An 18,482-nucleotide genomic window follows, 5' to 3' on the forward strand; every position below is an offset into this window, starting at 1 on the left:
GGGGGGCCTACCCCCCCCCCCCCCCACTTTTTCTCGCAGCAACAAATTTTTTAAAATTTACATATAAAAAAATGAATTTAAATGGGGTTGGCCCCCCCCCCCCCACTTTTTTGGAAGTAAGTAAAAAAATTGATATGAAAATAAGGAAATGAGGAGTCAAATTGAAGTAACCTCTCCCCCCCCCCCCCCCCCCCCCCACGGATTAGGATTTTGAAGATTTTGAAAACTTTAATTTTCCTTTTCTTTCTTTTTTTTCTTGTCAAGAATTTTTGGATGGGTCTGGCCCCCCCCCCCACTTTCAAAAACGATGCTACGTGCCTGATCAGCATGCATAAATAAAGAAACAAATCACTTAAACGTTTATAAAAAAAAAGAACTTTCTCAAAAGCAAAACAGAATCAAAGAAAAAAATTATAATATCTATTTCAAACCATCAGAATTTTGAACTTTTTCCAGCCCCCCCCCCCCCCCCCTCCCCCAAATATATACCATCCCTCATTAATCCTCAAAACTCCACAATATCAACCTCGTAAGTAATAATTTGACTCGGCTACACAACAGTAATGGGATCGTGATAACAAATTGATTAAAATGTTTGGGCGCAAGTACACGGGTCGGTTTAGCTATAGGGCGAACTGACAGTAACCTAAATAAGTGTTTACAAAATGCAGACGGGTCGAATATGTTTTCAGCGTTATTGTATTAGGAAACGCATTTTTTACAAGTATTTAAAAGAGAATAGCATTGTTCGTTGTATGATCTCTAGCAATGTCAACGGCACCGGATCCATCAATTGGAGTGAAATTTATAACCGACAAAAGAAGAAACTACAAGGTATTTTATTTGACATGCATTCAATGTCATGCAACTTCATGATTCTATCTCGTGGAACATGAGGATGCATGTTTCTGAGGTGCGTGCTTAGGCCTATGGATTTCATTTGTATAAATATTTAGAATGTAAAATACATTTATTTTTTTTACTCCAGAAAATTTCAAGGATCCTGTGCAGATCAATCCTAATGCAATTTTTGCAAACAATGAAACTTCTCTCAGTGAAATAGACATTTATGGATTTGACTATGACTATACACTGGCTTGTTACAAACCTGAATTGCATTATCTGATTTTTAAGCTTGGACAAGAGGCTTTAATTCAGAAATATGGGGTAAGTTAATTATTATGATGAACAGATGAATTTTGTGCCCTAGCTGCCATATATTTCAAAGGAAGCAGCAAGGCCCAGTAATAATTATAAATGCTATGTATACACAGTTTTTAAAAGGCTCAGATAGGCCTAGAACCTTTATATACATATATTTACATTTTCCAGTGTCTTTGCCTGTGATAACACTACGTATCGATTTTGTACTATAAAACCCATAACTTCAAATGGCGCCAAATTGAGGCGCCAGCGGGGTTTGCTTATATATTTAAATATTTCATCGTACAATGGCACAAAATTATATAAATATAAGTAATAAGGAATCATTCTTTGAATATTATGAGGTGATAATTTCGATCGAGGCGTGATCAAATCTATCATAAAGTCCTTTGGGCTTTATTGGATAATCACACCCCGACTAAAATTATCACCTCATAATACTTAAAAAATGATTCCTTATTCCTTATTTATGAGCACAGTCCTTTCTTTGTTAAATAAAAGCAGTAATGTAATTGAATAATTAGTTATACTTGATAAGTTGTTGTTTTTAAGTTAGCACTGTATATACTAACTAATAATATATGCTTTTCTTTTAGTATCCATCGGAACTTATTAACATAGAATACTGTCCTGACTTTGCAGTAAGAGGTTGCCATTATGATGTTAGAAAGGTAAGCAGTTGCGCTGGCACTTAATACTTGCACACTGCATCATATTGGTTTTAAATAGAAAAATATGTATCAGTTGAAAATTTTAGTGACTCAATTTGAAAAATGTACACTGGTCATCTTTGAAAAGTACCGGTAATATATAAATAGTGCCTGTTTGGGAGGGTAACTGTTGAAATTGACACCCCGAGAAAACAATGGTTTTCGAGGGATGTCAATTTCAACAGTTACCCTCCCAAACAGGCAATATTTATTTTATTATACTGAATGTCTTATTTTTTAAGAAAATTTTACTGCTTTTATATAGAAATGAAGTGAATTCTACGGGAACCGTACGCGCATAATTTACGCGCATGTAACAATTCGTTGTGTTACCCGTTGCCAAGTGTGTTGCTAACGCTGAGGGTAATAGAACGGATTACCAACTGCGTCTAAACCAATCAGATTTCAGTACTTAACATGAAAGTATAATAATATAGATTGTATAAGTTAATATATTATACAAATATTGACTAGGGTTCAGGGCAGCATTGACTATATTAGCCCCTGCAGGACGAAATATTGCCCGAGGCAAAGCAGAGGGCAATATTTTTGTTCCAAGGAGGCTAATATAATTAATTTGTCACGTACTATTTAAAAATCAACAAATCAGAGGTTATATTGAAATAGAGGGAATACTCTCTTGTAAAATATTATTCCTAGCCAGTCAGTATGAAAAGAATATTGAGCGGTCATGAAAGGTGCATCAGTTTGATGAACTGATACACATCTATTCTGATCACTTCAAAATGCATTTGAATGCTTATAAATAAAGTTGTATTATATATTTTCAATTGAACACTTTATATCTAAATAAAAGAAGTATATCATTTAACATAAAAAAATAATTATGGAATTACTTAATGGAAATCTTCACATTGTGGTGATAGGAAAAAATAGAAAAAATGGAAGAAAGGTCGCGTCTGACTTTAACTTGTTTTTCTCTTACAGGTCAGTGCATAGGTGTTTTATTATACCGAAGAAAACTTAATTTGTACAGTGTGTGATGCTGAGTTTGTTGATGGCCAACAAATTTGAGTTATTAGACTTTGATTTTAAGGTTGAATAACACACCTGGAAAAAGTCACTTAAAATAACAGTAAATTATTTGATTATAAAAGATATAATGACAAATAAGCTTTACAAACGTCAAATAAGCAAAAATTTTGCAGTTTGGGAATAAAAAATGAATATATTAAAAAAATTAATTCAGAAATTAAGGCACAACAAAAGCCCCTGGGAAATTCCAACTCGGGATGTACGGATCACAAATTTGTTGGGGAATAAATTTTGTTAATTTCGCTGCATGATCACATCAAAAATTTCATTCTCCGCAAAATGTTTATATAACCCTTTTTTGAATGTGATAATTTTTAGAAACAATGAAATTAAATCTCTATGGAATCCTTCTAAATCTCAAAAGACTCTTTATATTCCCAAAGTTTCTATTTCTTCAATCTACAGTTAAACTTCGGTGTCTCGAACACTGATATCTCGAATACAATGGATATGTCGAAGTGATCTGTAAGTCCCAACTACTTATTTTTAAGTATTCTACTCTCGATATCTCGAATACTTTGATATCTCGAAGTTTTTAAACAGTCCCATCTAGTTCGAGATAACGAAGTTTGAATGTACTTACAAAACATTTCTTTTTAAATAAGATAATCAATATCAAACTATATAACTATTGTTTGTCATATTTATATTTTTTCATATTTACAGGGCCTTTTGCTTAAACTGGATTCCTTCCATAATATACAGCTGGGTACTGTTTACAGGTATAGTAGTAACTAATACATGAATCAATAATTGAAGTTTTTGCTGATTTTTATTGTTCACAATTTTTTTTTAAAGTTTAATTCTTTTTATTGTAGAGGTACCAAGGCCCTCAGTGATGAGGCTGTAAAAACCTTGTATGGTGGAATCCATGTTTCTCTTGAGGACATGAACACATTTTATGGAACAGTTAAGTGATTTCTTATAAAGTTGCTTATAGCTCAAATATTGACTTGCTTATTGAGTTAATGAGTCTGAAAATGCATGGATTTTCTTTTATAATACCCAGTGGATGAGTGAATATACTGACTACAAGAAATATCTTTAATTTTACATTTCCAATATACAATGAATTCCATCAGTATATTATCAGAAACACATGCATTCACTGATCATGAGTATATTACTTCAGATAGAGAAAGTTTTAAAATCATGCCAATTTCGCGTCTAAGTTTCAGCCCAATCATTGTGTATTGCTTCATATGTATATCTCAATGTGGATGTTCCAAGGACCTCCCTTACACATTTGCATTGCATGTTCTTACATAAAATAATTTAAGCATAATATTAATAATTATAATTAATTACCCTTATAATTAAAAAAAAAAATAATTAAAAATGATATTTCATATATAAGTGAAGTGCATTTAACATCCAACAAAAAGTTTGTTGTCTGCATATCATTCGGATTACCGTAGTAGCCTGTGATTGTTAAACATATAAACAATTACTAACAAAACATTCTGCATTACAATGAACAGCTGTCTTCAAAACCCACTTCATCTCTCTATAAAGCAATTTGGAGCTGCTAGTTGAATAAAAAACAATTCTTGTTTTCAAGGTAAACCATAAGGCATGGTAGTTATTGCTAAGGTGGTTTTAATACAAGTTCATTTTGATGGTTGTTCAGTCAATATTTAAACAATAAAATGCTTTCTTTGGAGATAAATGTGGGATATGAAGGTTACAGCGACATTGCAAAATTTCATTACCTGCATTTGCGTAAGCTAATTTTTTCTGCAATGACCGCTACCTTCATTACCCCCATGAATCATCAAAGAAATCATTTTATTGTTTATATTTACATCTCTCTTTTAACAAATTATTGAATTGATCTTAAAAAGTAACTAAATTATTGTTACCGGTAATGTACATCAGTACATTAGATTAAAGCCAAGTCGTTTTTTATGGGAACATCATGATTATTTCGTGCAGTCTGTGATTTTTCATAGGTTGCTGAAGACTTGGTTAAACTGTTAGAACTGGATTGCAGAGATTTCAGTCCTGTCGGGTTCTATAGAGCTTTGAAATACAATCAATTTCCATAAGAAATAGAGTGAATCATACTTAGTGAATACAAATATGAAATTGTTATGAACTATCTATAAAGTGATAAAGTGAGATCATTGTTTTAGCTAATGAGATTTACAGAAAAAAATGCTGTACATGTACTACAGTGTTAATTTGAAAATAGGCTAAAACTTGTCAAAATAAAATGTCACAGTACTTTTATTGTTTTTCAGGAAAATATTTTACTTTTTTAGGACAACTCAAGTTTATAAGTAAATATTTAGTTTGTAACTTATATACTTTATTCTATAACAGGGTCCCATGTACCAGTTGGTTGACTTATTTGCTCCTCCAGAAATGACCCTCTTGTGCAATTTGACTGATGTAAGTATTTATATTTCTCCTTTACAAAGGGTAGACATTGTTTTCAGCACACCTGAATCTAAGGCTTAATTTTTATAACCCTGTGTACAGTAGATATCAAATTGTCTGTTACCCATCTGTCTGTCTGTCTGTCTGTCTACAGGCCGAGAAAGTTATTATTGCGGGTTGCTTTCCGATTGAGGCATTCAGGTTGCATGGACTTAAAAATGCATGAACTGCAAATGTTTTTCAAAAATAAATGAAGAAAATTATGATCAAATGAATGAAAAATAAAAGATTGTACATGTATATTCTTTAGAAGAATTTTCAAGTTATTCATTTTACCATGTATAGAGATACGTTGTGTTGCCTTACTTAGCATGCACATCAAACATGTGTCGTTCATACAGTGCATCTGCATAACGTCAGCATCATATTGTAGACATCAGTCCCATCACACCAAACACAGTAGATAAGAGATATTATATCCAAGAAAGTAACAATGTAATATTGTTTTTATTAGTTTCTACAAAAATACTCCATTTTCTGAAGTCCCTGCTGTCATTGCACAATCCACTATGGTGTGTGGTTTGCGCATGTTCAATGATATCACAGTACTACACAGAAAAGCGTTCTGAAATGATTGAGGATTTTTGAAACATGAATCACTGGATTTCTTTCTGTTTTTTATTTTGTCTTTCATTGAATATTTCTTACTAGTGCAGTGGTCGTCATATTTTCTTCAAATCTATTCTTCTAATGTAACATGTTTGGGTGACTGAAATACCCGAATGTGGTGAAACATGAATAGTGTAATGGCCTTATATAGAGGCTATGCAGTGATGAGCATAACAATAATCGGCTAGAAAAGCTGTAATTTTGGTGAAAGTTTCCTCAGATTGTGTAGATTCAAGTTTTTCAAAATTGTGATCTTCAGTGGTAGGGTGGGATCACATGGGGGGAGGGGGGGGGGGGGGAGGGAGGGGGAGGTCCAGTTTTTACATAGGAAAAAATGTAAATTACAGTCAATTTATGAACAACTGTTTTAAGATCTTCTTGAGAACTGCAATGTTCAATATGTGATATTACTATGAAATCAACCTGTTTTAAAAGGAGCTCAGTGTTTAATATGAGAATATCTGGAGAAAAATGGCTATTGTTGATCAGATGAGCGATGGGGCCCATTGGCCTCTTGTTTTCACTTCGTATAATGATGCAGACCCTGCTTGCGCCCCAACAGTACATCATTTGCATCATTGATGAATTGTATTGAACCATACATTACAAACTTGATTTGTAGTACTAGTGTTATCATAAAGAAACTGAAAACTGTACATATTCAAATTTTATATGTTGTAATTTTTTTTTAAAGTTAGTGTTTCATATTTTATTAAAATTGTTTTGCAGTTCTTCATGGAAAATGGAATACCATATGATCCAGAATATGTGTTTCATGATGTTCGTGTAAGTTTTTTTAGGAATTTAAAAGTACATGTAAACTATTAGAAGTTTCTCTTCTCAGAAAAAAAATTATTTGTATGATCATAGCTGCTTGTATCTTTATAATATTTTTGTTTGACTTTATAAACTTTATTGTACTTAAAGTAGGTCACTTTTCAGTATTATCCGGGAATTCTGCAAAATTTTAAGTAAGATTATCATTAGTCAAATATTAAGGAGGATCGATCAACACACCAAGATTAAGTTTAAATTCATGTTGATAAATGCTTAATGTTCTTGTTTGTAGATTCTTCTACTTTTGTTTCTTTTCAGTCTGCAGTGCAAGGCGTTCACACTTCTGGTCTACTTCATAGTCAGATATTGGCTGATTTAGGTAAAAAAAATCAAGCAATTGTTTTTTTAAATAATGCTTTATTTCTGTGTTATTATTACAGCTAGACTATAAGATATACAATAGTTATATATATTGTGCAAACTACAAAACAAACTTTCTCTCACCAAACATGATCCCCAGGGATGGGTTGGGGCCACAAATGAGGGTAGAATGTTTACAATTTTGAAAACTCATTGAATCTTCTCCTCTAAAAGCATATGGCCAGCTGAATTTTATTTTTATTTTATTATAGCCAGATTTATTTTATTTGATATTCTTAAAACTGCGTAATGCTTTCCTGATCAGTTATGGGTATTGTTGCTCAGGTTAGCATTGTGGCCTCTGGGCCTTTTGTTCAAATCATGATTCCCAGGGATAAGATGGGAAGGGATGGGGTGTGAAATTTTACACAGAAATAAATAGAAAAAATGTTTTGAAAATCTTCAGATACAGATCGAGATCTCAATTATCCTGATGCTGGGGCAGGTATAATTGTTTTGAGCAATTTTATGCAGGTTTGAATGATGGAGAAAAGTTGCTGTCCTGACCAACTTCCATGATTCATGTAATTTTGGATTTGAAATATAAGGGTTGCTTCAGATGCAGAGCCCAATCTCATTACCAAGGATGCAAAGAAAACCTTGTCCTACCTCTCCTGAACATGCTTGATAGATGTGATTGTTGAAATATGATATATGATTCCTATTCCTATAATATTAAATCATTATATATATTTTTGTCCCCCGCCGCAACGCGGAGCGGGGACATAGAAATGCCGGGCGTCCGTTCTGGCGTCCGTCCGTCACACTTTTTTGTAAGCGCTCTCATGCCTACAAATTTTGACGGATTTTCATTAAATTTGTACCAAATGTTTATACCACTATTACCTTGGTCAAGTTCGAAAATCAGCATTGGTTGATACTTTTTGTTGGAGTTATGGGACTTTGACCACAATAAAGACTCCGTTTTATCCAAAAATTGACCTTGTAAGCGCTCTCATGCCTACAAATTTTGACAGATTTACATGAAATTTATACCAAATGTTTATACCACTATTACTTTGGTCAAGTTCAAAAATCAGCATTAGTTGATACTTTTTGTTGGAGTTATGGGACTTTGACCACAATAAAGACTCCGTTTTATCCAAAAATTGACCTTGTAAGCGCTCTCATGCCTACAAATTTTGACGGATTTACATGAAATTTATACCAAATGTTTATACCACTAATACCTTGGTCAAGTTCCTAAATCAGCCTTGGTCGATACTATTATACTGCTTGACTGGCGGGGGACCCAGGAATTCTATTCTTGTTTCATTTAAAGGGGCATGGTCACAATTTTGGTCAAAAATTATTTTTCCAATTTTGATATTTGCAATGCTTCAATAAGGCATTTTTAATAGGCAACCAAAATTTTAGTGTCACTCGTCGAGTTATAAGTGAGTTACAGGGTTTTGAATTCTTTGAAATGTAAACAAAGCCTTGTTTGTTCACATTTTGAATGTTGAAGTGAAAATTCAAGTTTTCAACTTAAAATGAATTTGTTAAATATTAGGAACTTTTTTTATGCTTAAAGTGTATAAGGAGATTGAAAAATCAGCTTGAAAAAGATTTTTTACTGGTATATTGAACCAATGTAATCAAAAACAGGGCATGAGCCTTGTTTACATGACAAGAACTTTTTGAGCCCTGAATCTTGCTTATAACTCTACAACTGACTCTCAAATTTAATTTTGTCGTTAGAAATGCATTTTTAAAGCATTGTAAATAATAAAAACAGGAAAATAGAATTTGACCAAAATTGTGCCCAAGTGCCTTTAATATGATATTTTAGTGCTGTATAATATACAATATTGCATCATAATATGATATCGTGTCATAAGGTAAAATATTGTAAGATATCATATGATATTGTGTTATACAACATTGTATCATATATATTATTTGATATACAATTATACTGTATCATGATATGGCATCATATCATTTGATATTATATAAATAGTGCCTGTTTGGGAGGGTAACAGTTGAAATTGACACCCCGAGAAAACCATTGTCAACCGACGCGAAGCGGAGGTTGACAATGGTTTTCGAGGGGTGTCAATTTCAACTGTTATCCTCCCAAACAGGCACTATTTATTTTGTTATACTGAATGTCTTTTTTAAAATTTTTAAGAAAATTTTACTGCTTTTATATAGGAATAACGTGAATTCTACAGCGAACCGTACGCGCATAATTTTCGCGCATGTAACATTTTTTAATGTTACCCGTTGCCAAGTGCGTTGCTAACGCTGAGGGTAATAGTAAATATTATAAACTGCGTATTAACCAATCAGATTTCAGTATTTAACATGAAAGTATAACAATTTTTAATGATACCCGTTGCTAAGTGTGTTGCTAACGCTGAGGGTAATAGAAAGGGTTATGAACTGCGTCTTGACCAATCAGATTTCAGTATTTAACATGAAAGTATAACAAGATATATTATTATTTGATATGATATTGTATCATAATTATGATCTTGTATCATATATGGTATTGTTTTATATGATCTAGTAAGATATGATACAATCTGCATGTTAACTGATTACAGGGTTTTTTTTAAATTACAGAAACGTATTTAGACAAAGATTCTGGTACAAGTGATTTATTAGAATCACTGGTGAGCCAGGGAAAACAACTTTTTTTGATCACAAACAGTGGCTTCCCTTTTGTGTAAGTTTAACTACATACACATGCATGCAAACAAATATGAAAGCAAGTTCTAGTACAACCATAGAGTGTCAATTGATAACTCATTCATGTAAATTTCACAACATCGCAAACATACTTGTATTTTATATTTTGAATACACATAAGGCTTTTCTCTAACAGAGATGCTGGAATGAAGTTCTTGATAGGGAATCACTGGAGAGATCTTTTTGAAGTCATCATAACAAAAGCTAGAAAACCCAAGTTTTTCAATGAATCAAAAAGGTATTCATCATGCATCTTTAGACTTAATATTTTTAAAATATTGATAAGTTTAAAATGGGTGTGCTGAAATGTGGAAAAGAGACAAAAATTTGTGATAAACTTATCAAAGCTATTAATATAGATGAAAGGCAGTGTAGAATCCTTATTTTACACAAGTTCTTAATTCCACGACTCAACTGTTTTGCATCAAATTTTGAGAATATAAAAAACATTAATATCTATATAGCAATCTGATTAAAATTAGATGTTGGATCCGCTCGCTTACTAACTACACAAGTAATATTTAGTGTAGCAAGTAAGTGAACGGATATAACATCCAATTTTAATTAGATTGTCTATATAATTTTATTTAGTTGATATCTGTCTGATAAGTAAAAGGAAGCAAATTCGCCCGTCCCTGGCGCTTTGTTATAACGGTGTTTTACTGTACAGACGGTACGACAAAACACTACGCCCCTGATTTTTAGTCTAACTTTAAATACCCTATTTTCACTTAATCATTTACCCTATTTTCACTTAATCATTTACAATTTAATATGGATAATTTTTCAAAATCTACTTTTGTTTACAGACCATTTAGAATCTATGATCCACAAACCAATAGTGAATCATACGACAGGGTGCTGAAGTTAAGCAAAGGAAAAATTTACCAACAGGTAAACAAATCGGTTATCAGTGATTGTGTCATTGAAATTAAAGATTTTTTCGAGTGTATATGTTTGGAAAACATACTGTAGTAAAAAATAATAGTCTGCCTTTCCAGGTCACCTGGTAGTGAACTATTTTATTTTTATCTATGGCTCTTCATGATCATCCAGCCATTACCTTTTGAATGTTTTCAACTTGTTTTATAAAACTTGCTAATATTGATCATTATACCTAGCAAACATAGTTTAGAGGGGTATACAGGAATTACCCTATCCATCTGTTCATTTGTCTAGACACAATTTTGTTCCTCCAATAAGCTTTTTTAGCAACTGCATTGAATAGTCTGAAGGCCTAATTTCTGCCCCCATGCTTTATAAATTTGAAGAAAAAAACCCATCATATTATAAAGATATTTTGATAAAACATAAACTGAATATGCTAGTTACAGAAATCTACAAGTTTTAAAGCATTGATCATACGTTGTGCTTCTATGAAGTCACATAAATGGGCCATTTCCCGTATTTTCTCAAAAGCATGAAAATTTCATCAGTTTTTCTTCATATTCAAGAGTAGGTGAAGAGAGCAATGCTGCTCTAAAACCACATACATATATAATTGGTCATATTATTTTGCATATCATATTAAAAAATAGTGTTGGAGCAAGCATGCACTTGATGTTTCTTTTTCCAAAAACTGATAGGCAATCCCTCAATTTTTTGTTAAAATACATACTTTTTTTGTGAAATTAGCTATTATTAATCTAACATATTTCTATTATGACTTCGATTAGACAATTTATCTTTATAAATCTGAATTAGATGTATATTAACTTATCTTTTATCAAATTTCTAGTTTAAAAGCTTTTTTCATAACTTTGAATTTTGGGGCATAAAAGCACTTTATTCCGCACATAGTTCTTTGTACATATGCTGAACATGATCAGAAGATGTGCCTCTGCAAATTTCATAAAGATTAACGGTTAAATTTTATGGTCCACCCTCTTGTGTGTCTTTAAGCAGTTTCTGGTCTAAAGAGGTTAGATCCTCACCAATTTGGTAACTGCCCCCTGGTCATCAAAAATCATTATTTCATTCAAGTCTTAGTTCTATGGCTAAGTGAAATTCTTAAAATATTCTGTATTTATATTACTAATTTTTTTCTCTCTTTTATTAAAATCAAATTCATTCACATAATCATCAACATAACATCATCATCATCATATTACTAATTTAAATAAATTAACAAAAACTTAATTTGTTTACTTTTATATGAAACAACAAGAGTCCCATGGTCATTAGGCTTTCTGTAGTTGATTCTATAATGTGTGTAACATTATCTGTGCATAGGTTTAAAGAGAAATAATTGTTTTGAAAAGATACTTCTATTTCAAATTAATACATGTACATGTAGTATCAATTTTAGTTTCTATTGATTTTATGAAGGCTTTTAGGAAATTATTGAGACACACTATTATTTTTTCTGATCGATTGGATAAAGTAAAAATTGGCATGCAAAAAGAAACTTTAACAAGAAAATTATTGAAATGAATACTTTTGTAGGGAAATTACTACATGCTACAGGACATGACTGGGTGGTATGGATTCAATGTACTTTATTTTGGAGACCATGTTTACAGTGATTTGGCAGTAAGTTTCCTTTCATTTAAAATTTGAATTTGATCGTAGTGTACTGCTTTTTTGGCTAAATAAAATATTTCATATTGTAGAATCTGCTTCATCAATATGTGCATAAAATATATCAATAACAATCTTTTTTTGCAAATCTATTAAAGAATTAAACAAAAAGACTATGGTAAGAATTGTAATTCTGTTGACAGGATCCTTCTTTGAAGCATGGATGGAGAACTGGAGCAATCATACCAGAGTTAGAAGTATGTGCTTTGTGTATTTGTTTCTGCATCAGACTGATTAAGTCACATTTTACTCAGATATTTTAGAATCTATATTCTTAATTATTTGAAACCTGATAAGGTTAAATTGCAGTAGAGTTAATATGACAAGCTGGAAGTCCTTTACCTTGACCGTAGTACACATAGCTAAAAGGTTAGATGAATAAACTGGTTTTAATGTCCTTTTATTATCATTTTTAGCTCACCTGAGCCAACGGCTCAAGTAAGCTTTTCTGATCAAATTATGTCCTTGTTTGTCATCGTCATTGACATTGGTGTTGTTGTCATATACTTTCAACATTTTATCATCTTCTCCAGATCGGCTGGGACAAATTGAGCCAAATTTGGCCCAAAGGATCCTTGGGGGAAGGGCTCTCAAGTTTGTTCAAATAAAGGGCGAAGTCCCCATGAAAGGGGAGATAATTAAGATTTCTTGAAACTTTTGGGGTATTTTTCAAATCTTTTCAAAAACCAGTCAGCCTTAATGAAGGGGGGTTCAAATTTTAGAAAATAACCCTTAAAATTTTTTTTCTAAAAAACAATTAACAAGAAGCTATTACTTGTGTGGAAGCATCCTTATGTAGTTGAGATTCAAGTTTGTTCAAATCATGATCCTTGGGGGTAGTGTGGGCCACAATGGTGGTGTCAAATTTTTACACAGGAAGATATAGAGAAAAATCTTTAAAAATCTTCAGGAAAATCATTCAGTTCAAAAAGCAGAAAATTGTGTGAAAGCACAGGTTGTGCAGATTAAAGTTTGATCAAACCCTGATTCTCTGAAAAAAAGAGGGTCACAAAGGGGGGATTTTTAAATAGGAATAGAAACAATCTTCTCACTAATACCAAAACAACAAAATGGGTTTGGTATTACCATAAAAAATATGTGGATAAAGATTGGCAATTCTTTTTAAACTTTTGCACAAGATCCATACTTTGTTGTCAAGTTATTTTGATACCGTAATGCTGACTTGATCAGAGTTATGGCTGTTGCTGCTCAAGTGAGCAATGTTGCCCCTGGGCCTCTTGTTAGGCAGTGTACAGTTTTTTACCCAAATTACATTTTTTTAAGGCTCCTGTACAGTGTTTTGGTGTTCAACTTATCATATGTATTCAAGGCAGCTGATTACAGTGAAACCACAGATGTGGAAAATTTTACATTTAGATGTATTTATTAAAATTTCACACAATGTGCTCCTCTTATATGAAAACATATCTCTTTGTACATAATTTTCAACAACTACTTGCATCAACTACTGAAAGATTGGCCATTTTGATAGCCATAGTTGAACTAAACTTCATTAATTTATAGTGTTAGTTCAGTTAATGTGTAAATAACAAAAAATTATTTTTGATTTTATTTTGGACCACTTGATTTGCTTTTTCATATACATGTAAATTGTTTTCTTTCTTTTCTAGAGGGAAATCATAAGGTCCAATTGTTTGGAATACCAGCAAGCAGTTAAATGGTTAAATATTTTGCAGAACCTAATCGAAAATGCCCAGGTATACATAAATATTTACAACTCTGAGATTCATGTGAGAGAAGTTGCATGTGTATTAAATACTATAGTAATCATGCAATTTTGGCCCTAAAATCAAATTTCTAAAGAGAGATTTGTGAATAAGGTTAAAGAGAGTTTAAATAGTGTAGAAAATAGGCAAATTATCCAAATGATGTCACTATAGATACGACATCATAAAGACAATCTGATTTTTTAAAGATTTACAAATGCATATGAGTAGATATTGGGTGCTTGCTGTCTGTTTTAAGGCATTGAGCAATGCTTGAAAGTCTTCTAGCAATCATCTAGAGGCAAGTTCAGCAGAGTGGGAGCTTGTGAGTGCTTGCCAAAATTTGTGTTGCAGGTATAGGGAATTTTGGCAAGCTCTTCCAAGCACCCACTCTGCTGAAAATCCCTTAGATTTTCTTCTTCATTGCCCTCTAATTGCACAAAAGAAATAAATTCCTTTTTTAAGCAGTAAAAGTATTAAAAGATTTTTTATTTATTAAACTGATATGTGCAGAAAAGAAACCACCAATGTCTTCTTGATAATTCATCACAAATGCATAAATTTTAAATTTTATTCAAACAACATTTTAGATAAGCATGGGTGATGGAAAGATTTTTAGTTCACTGAAAGGTATTTTTGAAACAAATAGGAAACTTTAATGTGATATGCTCATTTGGTAGCTTAGATGAGTCTAAATATTTCTTTGAAATGTGTGAAAGGAAATATAAGCAACCATCATTTACAGATGGACACAACACAGGATACAACTGAAATAAGGCAGTCCTGGCTCGATGAAAGGAAGGAAATCAGGTCAGTGATCTGAATATCTTCATCAACAATTACCGTCAAGGCCTGTTGGCCTCTTGTTCATTTTTACCTTCAGCCAAAGGGTCTCTGAGAGCTAGAGAGAGAGAGGGTGGGCTGTTAGAATCAAGAATAAAAATTTATTTGCAGAAAATGGAAGTCGTTATTTAAGGAATTTTGTAAAAAGCAACCTATTTTAAAGAAGTTTCAGGTTTATTTATTCCATAATGCCTTTTGATCAGAGAAGGGGACAATTGGGGATAGGTAGGAGAAGTTGTGGGCTGTTCAGATAATTAACAAAAAAGTATTTAACTGAAATGCATACAAATAACAATATCGATTACTGATGTCCTTTCTTGTTTGTATTGTAGAAATTACACAAAGTCTCTTTTCAATGCCCAATTTGGAAGCATATTCAGGACTTATCATAATCCAACCTACTTTAGTCGGAGATTGGCCCGCTTTGCTGATTTGTACATGTCTAATGTTAGAAATCTCTTGAATTATCCCATAGAGCATACATTTTATCCACGTAGGATGGAACTTCCACATGAACCTCATGTTTGACATAAGATTTGTATTTATGTATAAAAACTTTATTTATCACTTATATTAGTGCATTATTAAGGTCAGACGACATGTTCCTCAATTTTATATAACTTTTTCCAGGAAATTTGTCATTGATTTACTACTACTTTGACAAGCTTTCTTGCACAAAATTGGGATACCTTACCAGGCATTTCTACAAAATACTAGAGAATGCAATTTCCTATATAATCTTCTTGTAACTACCAGTACACTTGAATTGCTGATATAAAAATTTATATACTTATATATACATCACTGGGAAATTCATTTTGTCATTTTGAGCTCCACCTCGGCCAGGGCAAGGGTTTGAACCCAGGACCTATGGAACCTACATTCCTAGCAGTGAGCAGCCACCGCTGTAGCCACTCGGCCATCTAGGCCCATAAATGCAAAAAAATAAAATTCTAATCATTTTAACAATGATTTTAAATAAAAAAAATTATTGGAACTCTTTATTTTGAGGAAATACAAAAAAGATGCTCAAAGAATATGTCATCTGACCTTAATATATACCAGATAAAATAATTTATTTATGAAATTGATAACAAAAAGAATCATGGTTTTGATTATTACATGATGAAGCTTTAATAAATCTATCTTCAGTTTAAAAGATCAGTATCTTTTGTCACATTACAGTTTTGTTGATGTTTTTAATACAATTTTTGTTCATAAGATGTGCTTATCTTTGTCTTTGCTTTTAAAGTTGTTGTTTGATCAATTTATTAGATAAAATTATGTAAAAGAAACAAATTAAATCTATGAATTATTATCTGTTATAACAAATTAATAAAAGATTTTGCTGCAGTCCTAATTATTACACTGTATACAATTTATTTAATTAATTTATTAGAATTTACAATGATTTTGTGATTAGTGAAATATATGTATATTTAACACGACTGAATGCATGCAGTATCTTTGATGATTCCAGTAATGTAAAAGTTGTATTTTTTTTAGCTCGTGAGCTTTTCTGATCCCTTTTTGTCTGGCATCCTTCAGTCTATCTGTTTGTAAACATTTTACATTTTCAACTTCTTCTCAAGAACCACTGAGCCATTTTCAACCAAACTTGGCACAAAGCATTATCGGGTAAAGAGGATTCAAGTTTTGTGAAATAAAGGGCCATGCCCTCTTTCAATGGGAGATAGTTAAGAATTATTGAAAATTTGTAATTTGTTGGTATTTTTTAAACATCTTCTCAAAACCATTTGGCCAGAAAAGCTGAAACTTGTATAGAAGCATCCTCAGATAGGGTATTGATTTGAAGTTGTTCAAATCATGTTGTCAGGGGTAGGGTGGGGTCACAATGGAAATTTAAATTTTTTGCTCACTTTAGCTAAAGGCTCAAATGAGCTTTTCTGATCATATTGTCGTAAATTTTTCACATTTTTATTTTCTTCTCCAGAACCACTGGGCCAATTTCAACCAAACTTGGCAAAAATAATCTTTGTGGAAAGAGCCTTCAAGTTTGTTTAAATGAAGGGCCAGTCCTACTTGAAAGAGGAGATGATTAGGAAATTACTAAGACAATTTCAAGCAAACTTGGTACAAAGCATCCTTGGAGGAAGGGCTTTCAAGTTTGTTAAAATGAAGGACCAGTTCCCCATCAAAGGGGAGATAATTAATAAAGAGTGAATGTATGATGAGGAAATTTAAAAAACTTCTTCTCCAGAACCAAATAGTCCATAATAAGCAAACTTTTACATTAGCTATTGATATACATGTGTATTATAGATTCAAATTTCTTCAAATCATGACCTCAGTAGGTCAGAAAGGGGTATGGTTCTTCTGGGGAATCAAAAAGGTATTATTTGTAAAAATAGATAATCACAAATTCTAAGTTTATTCTTTTTAGTATTGCTACACATGTATTACCCCTGTGGTTCACAGTGAGGCGTTTTTTTATTATTTTTTTAGGGGGGAAAGTTGTGAATTATAGGATTACCTATATATAGAAGAAATTATTCTGAAGGAAACAGCAAAACAGGGGGTGATGGGTTAGGAAACAAGGCTTAAGATTTTGTAAAAAAAAAAAAAAAAAAAAAAATTATAATGATGAATTTTCAGTGTTATCTATTCCAAATGAATAATAAAAAGGTTAGAAATTTTAAAACACATTTTTTATGCTGAAGTCAAATTATGCTCGGGATCAAAATATGCATACTCAAATAATATACTAGCTGGTTTGATTTTCATTGATAATGAGTGCAAGCGCCTTGTCTTTGATTTTTAACATGATGAATCATGCGGGTTATGAAGGTAGTGATCATTGCAAGAAAAAAAATACGCGTTAGCGGGTTATGTATTTTTTCTGCCATGTGGCTATCTTCATAAATCCCGAATGAATCACCAAAGAAAACGTTTTATTGTTTAATAAATATGGTGAACCATGCATAGCTATTGAAAAGGCTAAATTTATATGTAAAATTACCAAAACCAAGGCCCTTGGACACACCCCACCCCCGCCTCCGGATTTTTTTTTTTTTGGACCTGCGCATGTAATTAATTGATAAACCCTGAAATAAATGGGAATTTGAATGTAATGCACATAAAGGACAAGAGCGTACAAGGCCTGACAAATCCCCTCGTACCAAGGATTTTGAAATGGCATATGAACATATAAAAAATCTTTACATTTGAAACTCTGCATCAGTACATGTACATGTATAATATGGAACTGCATTCTCTGACAAATAATAAAAAATATACAATAATACATGTACTTGGCACTTATCTCCTTTGTTTTATTTGATGCTTCCTAAGCATGTACAGCATGATTTCATATCTGTGCTAGCGCTATTTTTTATCCGACATTGTATGTACAGAACATGAACAGTTGTCATTATATAAATTGTTTTGTTTTTTATAATTTATTCACAATCAATAAAAAAGCAAAACACGTTTTACT

General features: G+C 32.2%; 1 protein-coding gene across 1 annotated transcript; it reads left to right on the forward strand.

Annotated features, from left to right (window-relative positions):
- Nucleotides 1-618: 618 nt before the first annotated feature.
- LOC105337815 (5'-nucleotidase domain-containing protein 3) lies at nucleotides 619-16,305 on the forward strand. Its single transcript, XM_034474574.2, has 16 exons — nucleotides 619-834; nucleotides 989-1,167; nucleotides 1,761-1,835; nucleotides 3,597-3,652; nucleotides 3,749-3,839; nucleotides 5,256-5,324; nucleotides 6,711-6,767; nucleotides 7,077-7,137; nucleotides 9,750-9,852; nucleotides 10,012-10,113; nucleotides 10,685-10,769; nucleotides 12,321-12,407; nucleotides 12,599-12,652; nucleotides 14,087-14,173; nucleotides 14,928-14,992; nucleotides 15,358-16,305. Exons 1-16 carry the CDS (start codon nucleotides 666-668, stop codon nucleotides 15,551-15,553), a joined length of 1,536 nt encoding a protein of 511 aa, XP_034330465.2. The 5' UTR covers nucleotides 619-665; the 3' UTR covers nucleotides 15,554-16,305.
- The last annotated feature ends 2,177 nt before the right edge of the window (nucleotides 16,306-18,482 follow it).

This window comes from Magallana gigas, chromosome 8 (genome assembly GCF_963853765.1).
Source record: "Magallana gigas chromosome 8, xbMagGiga1.1, whole genome shotgun sequence".
Taxonomy (NCBI): domain Eukaryota; kingdom Metazoa; phylum Mollusca; class Bivalvia; order Ostreida; family Ostreidae; genus Magallana; species Magallana gigas.